We start from the raw sequence: 8,380 nt of genomic DNA, 5'->3' as shown, positions 1-8,380 counted from the left end.
ATTCAGCGGTTAGCGAGTTAGCGGTAAAGACAGAAAAACAGACAGACTGTTACTTTAATATAATAATCATTACATGTTAAGATTAAATATCTTTTAGATAATAAATTTGATAATCTAAAAGCATAAAATTTATAAATGCGTTGAACAAGCAAAGCTTTTCACATTTAGATGTGTCCTTACTTCGAAGATTAATTAAAAAATATTATAAAATTTATTTCTAAAAACGAAATTGTCTATAATGAGGGGCGGTAACAGTTATTTAAGATTTAGTAAGCGTAGCAACTCTTTGTTTGTTACAAGAAAGTATGTACGTAAAAACTTTTGGATCATTTTTTATAGCAACTTTTTGTATGATATAATCATCCTATTCCAATGATTTTTGGAATAATGATTCCTAGGTTAACAAGGTACAATATTATATGCAATACACCTTTATAATAAAATTCTTAAAAATATGTCCATAAACGAAAGGCTTTTACTGAGACAGTTTAATTTTGAACACTTTATGAGAACTAACAACCTTGTATGGTTATCTTTTGAAAATACCGAGGAACTGAACAATATATAAAATTAGCAAAGAGTATTGAGAAATCAATTAAAATTTATCCTGTTACTAATTACCCAATGACAATAAGTTATTTTATTAGATAGATAGATAATATCAAGGATAAAAAAAATTGTAGATAGTGGATCTAAAGGAAGCTTCATGAAAATTCTTTTTCCTCCAAGAAAAAAGTCAAAATTAGATAACGTAGAAAATGTTCATTAACTGGGGGAATTTTCACAAAAAGAGTATTTCCTTTATAGCACCAGAAAAGATTTTTTACATGGCCTAGTATATATTACAGTAGGCTAGTTCTAAGGAACGGCATAATCAGCTATTCTACAACTAGTTATGTCAATCTGTCTGTCTTTCATAAAAACTTTTTCCTTACATATTCTTAACTGTTCTTCCTACTTCCCTACTTATTGATATTCTCATCCTTGTTTCATTACATTTTAGCAAATTCAAAAAAATATAGTGTAAGATGAAAGGATGACTAGCTATAAAGATTAAGAACATTATGTAATTTTTAATAATTTTGTTGTGTCATACCCAACCACAACAAAACTATTTAGTTTAAAAAGAAGTTGTCAAGTGAAATATAGTTTTAGTTTTGGTCTGATTGCCACACTCACCAGAGCTCACAAAAGCTCACTTCACACATCACGTGCAATATGAAGCTCTTTACAGGAACAAATGATTTCAAATTTTTGAGATAACATGTTTTTATTCGTGAAGCTACTCTATAATTTTATTTTACATGTGTTAAAATAGTACTTAACACCAGGGAGGGAGTGAACATTCGCATTCATTTTATTGAATTTTGATTGGTTGTATCATTAGGTTGAGTGTCAAAAAGATTTAACCACTAATTGTAATCTACAGAATGGGTAATTTTGTGTATCATCATCGGGGATGTACATCAAATTATTGTTCATTGTCATATCCCTTTAGATCCCTGACTCAAAACATTCTCTTAATTTGCTGTGGGAGTTTTGGGGTATTAGGCAGTATGTATATTGTACTGAAGCTCAAAGTTTACAAACATATTCTGCCATTCGCTGGTTCCTGGCAGTTGATTTGAAAGTCTTCTAAATAATGAATAATGTGCAAAAAATATATATTTTGTTTCAACATTGTTTCTTATTGTTTGTTATGTCATTTTCTGAACAGAAAACAACAATTTAAGGATATTTATTTTATTAACAATTATGGCAAGCAATTATATTATACTATTTTTTTATAGAAAGTCCTTAAAACTGTTTGAAATGTGATGGACTGACATAGGGTGAGAAATCTTAAATAAAATTTTTTTTCTTAGAGGTTTCAGTTTAGTTAAGGGTTTGGTAAAACAAAATATCTTAATGTTATGATAAAATGTTATTTTGATTTTAAAATACAATCATTTCCAATCAAAAGGCTTATTCTGCACCCTACTGTTTCACACTAGCCATATATATGCTGACTTCAGAGGATCTGGAAGTAATTCTTTCAAACCTTCCCCAATGTTTGGAGGTAGAAATGGTGGATTCAGCCAGCCTAACATATTCACTCTTTCCAGGTAATGTTGTAAAGTTGTAAATCATCCTATTCATTTAAAAACTTAGAGTTATCTCTTATAACAGGTGATGTTTATCTAAAGATCACATTTTGATTTAGTGGAAGTGTACCATCTCTTGAAAATGCTGCCTTGGGATCACCAAGGTAGTTATATTTTTAATATTATTATTATTGCTTTGCTTTCAGACCCTCCTGAGTTACTTTACAGGATTTTATTATTTTCCTATTCGTGGACAAATGTCTCATGTACCTTATAAAGCTTTAAAACTAATAATAAAATTAAAGTCAATATTTGTTAAGTGGAGGCTTTTCAAGTGGTGGCTTCTCACATGGGGGATCCAATGGAAGGGTTCCTACTCTAGAAGCCGCAGCATTGGGGACAAATGGAGCTTCCAGCTCTGGGTTTTCATCAGGGGGAGCTAGTTCAAGTTATTCAATTGGTGGATCAAGTGGTGGCTTCTCACATGGAGGATCCAATGGAAGGGTTCCTACTCTAGAAGCCGCAGCATTGGGGACAAATGGAGCTTCCAGCTCTGGGTTTTCATCAGGGGGAGCTAGTTCAAGTTATTCAATTGGTGGATCAAGTGGTGGCTTCTCACATGGAGGATCTAATGGAAGGGTCCCTACTCTAGAAGATGCAGCATTGGGGACAAATGGAGCTTCCAGCTCAGGATCTTTATCTGGGGGAGCTAGTTCAAGTTATTCAAGTGGTGGATCAAGTGGAGGATTCTCACATGGAGGATCTAATAGAAGGGTCCCTACTCTAGAAGATGCAGCATTGGGGACAAGTGGAGTTTCCAGCTCAGGATCTTTTTCTGGGGGAGCAAGTTCGAGTTATTCAAGTGGAGGATTTGGTGGTGACACAAGATCTAACAATTTGGGTAGCCAGTCTTTAGAACAAGCTTTTAGGTCTAATGGTAAGATTTCATTCACTATAATTATAACTTTTTATTTTTTTTAAAGACACTTAATCAGCAATACCTTTCCATATTTATTCAATTATCCCATATAATACCTGTTAATATGTTATTTCTCAATCTGTCTTACCATCCTTATCAAATATTTCATTAAATTGTATTTCCATGTTTATTTCTTTAATGAATGAACTATTGATTATCATGATTATTAATTTTAAATATTATAGGAGTTGTGCCTAATGACATATCTGTTGTTCCTCCATCACCTGTAACAGTTACACTTGCCTCTGGTAAAACTCTTGCACCTGGAGAAGCTACACAGACTTCAGCTGTAAGTATATTTCGATTTTGTTTTTAAGATCTTTAAAGATTCATATAGATTTATCTACTCAGTCTAGCATTAAATGACTCATAGTCAATCACAATATATTTTAATTCTCTTTGAAAAGTTAAAATTTTCATTTAATATAAAGGGTGTTAAAAAAAAAAATTGCTTTACTTTTTTCAATATAAACCCTACAGTTTTTGTCAAAGACTAACAAAAAATGACCCAAATCATGTCCAAGCAATGACAATGAGAAAACACAAGGGCTAGGTCTCAAGTTGTAGTACCCTGGAGAGGTGAGTAGATTTAAAATTCAATATTGTTTTCTCATTGTTATTGCTTGGACATGAATTGGGTCATTTTTTGTTAGTTTTTGGCCAAAACTGTAGGGTTTATATTGAAAAAAGTGAAGCGATTGGTTTTTTTAACACCCTTTATATGATTGTCCAATCACTAATCTAATGATTAAAGTATATCAAAAAATACAAAGCAATTTTTACTGGCAGTCACTTTAGTTTATCTAAATTAAGAAACTTTTCATTCTTCTCATTGATAGTTTAAATAAATAAAGACAATATTCGGAAATTAATTATACATTAAAGTTGGACACCATGCCTACATTTACTTGGGCTACAGAGACTGGAGCATTGTACACAATCCTAATAGAGGACAACAGACTCTCAACCAGACCTGACTCACAATTTGGACATCTCTTGGTTGTTAATATTCCAGGTAAAATATTGCAGTATTAGCATGATTGGTAAAATGTATTTGTGCAAATCTGGTCCACACTGTGTCATACTATTGATTTTAAAAATGCTACTTACTGCTGCTATGTTAGACACTTGACATCAATTTAAGAATGCAAACATAGGCCCATAAACAATGCACCTCATTACAATGTTTGTGCAATCAAAGGGTTGGTTGTTAATATTCAGGTGTTTGTTCAGAAGCAAAACATTACTAGTAATTTAAAGACGTATTAAAGTAAGTTGAATGTTTGTCTTAGAGCTATAACAAATTATGTATATACCTTTGGTTCATCCTTAAAACAATATTCCAGATAACAATTCAATTGATAAATTTCAGGAACCAATGTACAAGCTGGAGATGCTATTCTTGAAAATATTCCTAGCTTTACATTTGAACAGAATGAAGCAAAGACAGCTCTGGATCCTACTAATCAGAATCCCAAGCCGTAAGTGATAGTTTTAGTTCTTTTGTGCTTTCATTTTATCTTGTTATTTTTGACAGTTTTTCTTAATTGATTTTTTTGTTTGAAAAGCCTAAGAAAATCAAATTATTAATTTTTAGGCATTTAGTGCTGGTCTACAAACAGAGCAGTAGAATTGAAATTGTAAGTATAACAAATATTTGATTTTCTGTGCTGTAGGGCAACGTATAATAATGTAGAAAATCCATTTTTCATATTCATTATATTTATTATTGAAAAGAATATTCTGAATATGTTTGAATATGCTAAAAATGTTTTTGTTCTAATTGTGGGTGTAGCTTAGAGACTGTACAGTAGACTTTTTTGGGACTGTATTCTTAATAAATATGCAGTGATTAAGACAGACATATATACAAACCTTTTACATAAAACCTTTTTTCTTTTGTGTTGGATTAGAATTTTGAATTTTCTATATCATATATCTCAAGGAAAATGTTTTAATTTTTTTCTTTTCTATTTAGCCTGAATCAGAAAGACATAGTGGTTGTAAAGAAACATTTTCCAACAGATTCATTTATTTTCATGATGATATCAAGGAGAAATATAACATGGAGGTAAAGTTTGTATCTAGTTACATTAATAAATAATATATTCTTATAAATATGAAAATGTTTTTTTTTTCAGTATAGCTTTGAAACTGATGAATATCTGCTGGATTGAAAGCAGTTCTTAGCCATACTGGAAAAAAATGTATAGAATTGTATTACAGACTAATTTCCAACAAAACTGGTTTAAATCTTTAAATAATTTTTCATTTCAATATCTACGGAAAGCTGTTTATACTACAATGTGATAAATAATCATTCTTTCTTTAAAGTTTAAGGTAGTCTAAGAAATATAAGACAAACATTTTCTTCTTTCTGAAACTTGAAATAGATATTTAAAAATTCCTGAAATATAATAACGGCTGACAATAATGGATGTAAAATTTACGTTGTTATTATGACAATGGAAAAATTGTTGTCAATTTAGCTTGCTGACAAGGAACTCATTATTGGTCAGTTCGTTTATTCAGTAGTAGGAGAAGGGATAATGTAAAGGTGGTGAAAAATGGGGAATTATTATTTTAGCTCACTGCAAGTTTCACCTTATTAGAACATGAAAATTTAGTTTAAGATCCAAGTAATGATATGTTCATTCTGACAATATAATTCCCGACCTCACCTTAAAATTGGGTATTAATATCTTATTAGAAAATTTAACTATTTGATTAATAGGTAGGAAAGAATTTAGTTTTATGTAATTGGGAATAAGTTTGGAATCTAAAATAAAACTAAAGAAAATCTCATAATATTGTGTTTTTTTAGTTGGTAGCTGGAACTTTTTATACAATTACCTATGAAGCTGGGTGGTCTGAATACTGGCTCTGTAATGTGGCTGCTTATATTGGTATGCATTTTTATTTTAATGTATTAATAATTTTATTTTACTCTGTAGTTATTTTAAACAGACAAAAATATAAGCTTATGCATATTTTCTAAACTATGCAATCTGTCCTTGACAATTCTCGATGACAAGGAGTTAGAAATGTATTTGATTTATTTGGCTGTTATATGAGACAAACTTCTTACTTAAAAAATATTATCATCTATATATTTACTCTCTCAAACATTTTTTTTCTGTTTTAAACTTTTTAAAGCCACTCTATAATTGTATCCGTCAGTCCCTCTGTCAGTCCATCTGTCAGTCCTTCCTTCTGAAGCACTACACGGAAAAAGGGGTTTTGAGAGCAGCTATGTAAATAGGACGACAAAAAAATTTAGGTGATGATTTCTTGTACTAATAAGAATCCAGAGCTGGATCTTTAAAAGCGTAGCCGTTGCCGTAGTCGTGGTCAGAGTTACAGCCACCAACCTAAAAGCGATCTTTAAATCATATTAACCACGCGTTGCCGTGGCCACAAAAAAAAATGCGATCTTTAAATCATATTGGCAACGCGTGGTCGTAGTCGTAGCGTGGTTAACCACGCTAAAAGTGACCACAGTCCGTTAGTGTGGCTAAAGCATGGCTAAAGCCACAGTCATGACTACGGCCACGGCTACAGCCACGCCAACGGCTACACATTTAAAGATCCAGCTCTGTACATAATTTTCTTGTTCCATCTGTCTGTCTGTCGGAAATGCTTCCAAAACTTTTAGTGATTTTATATAATAAATCGCACATTCCCTCTGTTTCTCCATAACTTACTTTGTCTGTTTTTGTGCTTTACTGCGTATAGACGTTGTCATCCTTGTTTATACTTTAGGTGCCCCTATCCCTTTCACAATTGAAGGATTTAATGACAAGGGCAAGGGCCGCTGCGACCTCTGTGAGAGTGAAGTTAAACCTAGAAAATACAAGGGCAGATATTTCCATAGAAAGATTCCATACATTCCAGTCTCCAGTTCAAGAAGTAATAATAATAATTATAGAGGTTAATTAGTGTAATTTTATCTAACATATTTGCAAATTGAAATGATTTGTTGTTATATAATGTTTTACCAATCAAATTTGAAATAAAGGAAAGATTATATGTTAGTGTTTTTGATTTGTTTGTTAATTTTATTGGTTATTGTTGAAAATATTTGAACAAACTTTCCCATAAAAAATGGACCTACATAGTTTAGAAGGCAGGAGATTGGGGGTAAAAATGCACCCTCCGCCTATCGACTTTTCTTTGTATGGGAATTTTTCGACTATGACACAGTCGAAATAGTTTTTGGTTCTTCACGCCTCAAAGTGCCCATCAAGCCCTGAAACCCACCCCTTTTATTTTAATAGATTAAAAATAAAGTCTATTAATTTTTTCATTTGCTACACTCCTACGGGGTCTATATCTGCAGTGTTCTAACCCTGTTGGGTTATCCAGGAAATGGACACCATGGAAACTGTCCCAATTTTGTATAACTTTTGCGGAACATGTTCCAGTTACGTCATATTTTTCTTTCCCGAAAAAGAGAAGGGGGAAAGAAAAAAAAGGGAAGGGGGGAAGAAAAAAGAGATGGGAGAAAAGGGGGTTTTCCCCATCTCTTTTGAAGAGATTTTCTTCCCCACTTCCCTTTTTCGGGAAAGAAAAATATGACGTAACTGGAACATGTTCCGCAAAAGTTATACAAAATTGGGACAGTTTCCATGGTGTCCAGGAAATGAGGTAGTTTTTTTTTTTTTTGGGGGGGGGGGGTAAGGGTATAAGTCGACCATACGCTCTAGTTTTTAAAAAAATAATAAAACAATTAAGTGGGCGATTTCTCCAGAGACAGTGAGGTAACCTCCCCAAAACAGTTATGGACCTTCCCTAACTTATATAAAGCTTGCGTTTATTGAGATCTTATGGTACGTACAGATATATTACGTTTATATCCTGTGATATAGATTAGAAAGGGTTTTTGTCTATAGCTTAATATTTCAATGAACTACTGAACTGATTGTGCTCTACATTTCAGCAAAGCTTCACATAGGTCCCGGGATGGTTATAGGTCTTGTGATTTATCCTTCCTAAACCTTTTAAAACAGAGCCCTTAGATACTAGTGGCGCAGCATCACAGGATTATAGCAGTAAATTAAAATAATATTTGTCTATATTTTGAATTTTGGTTTTAGAGTTCGCGCACCCCCCTGAAAATTTTGACACTAAAATCACAAAGCCACCCTTCTTAAGTTTAATGGGTTTGTGACTTTTCTACCCTGACACCCCCCTTTGGCTACATTAGGAGAGTGTCTGAGGGATGTGTAGCTCCTTATCAAGGGAGTTGTGAAGGGGTAAAAGGGGGTTGACCCTTCTGCACGCCTCGGATTAAAATTATTCGCTTGTTTATTGACCA

General features: G+C 32.6%; 1 protein-coding gene across 1 annotated transcript; it reads left to right on the top strand.

The window, feature by feature from the left end:
• Positions 1–1,138: 1,138 nt before the first annotated feature.
• LOC145328230 (uncharacterized) lies at positions 1,139–7,092 on the top strand. The gene is made up of 11 exons (XM_080171838.1): positions 1,139–1,235; positions 1,965–2,105; positions 2,204–2,248; positions 2,405–3,021; positions 3,249–3,352; positions 3,949–4,078; positions 4,436–4,544; positions 4,661–4,703; positions 5,042–5,134; positions 5,888–5,969; positions 6,826–7,092. Exons 1-11 carry the CDS (start codon positions 1,219–1,221, stop codon positions 6,996–6,998), a joined length of 1,554 nt encoding a protein of 517 aa, XP_080027964.1. The 5' UTR covers positions 1,139–1,218; the 3' UTR covers positions 6,999–7,092.
• The last annotated feature ends 1,288 nt before the right edge of the window (positions 7,093–8,380 follow it).

This window comes from Acartia tonsa, chromosome 9 (assembly GCF_053477335.1).
Source record: "Acartia tonsa isolate MP-2025a chromosome 9, ASM5347733v1, whole genome shotgun sequence".
Lineage (NCBI taxonomy): Eukaryota > Metazoa > Arthropoda > Copepoda > Calanoida > Acartiidae > Acartia > Acartia tonsa.
The sequence above is the reverse complement of the archived record's forward strand: the minus strand, read 5'-3'. Positions and strand labels throughout refer to the sequence as shown.

Bases quoted from the DNA above. Each gene is read 5' to 3' on its own strand.
- LOC145328230 (XM_080171838.1), top strand. The intron at 3,022-3,248 runs GTAAGATTTCAT...TAAATATTATAG, and splicing joins ACAAGCTTTTAGGTCTAATG to GAGTTGTGCCTAATGACATA. The intron at 4,079-4,435 runs GTAAAATATTGC...GATAAATTTCAG, and splicing joins CTTGGTTGTTAATATTCCAG to GAACCAATGTACAAGCTGGA.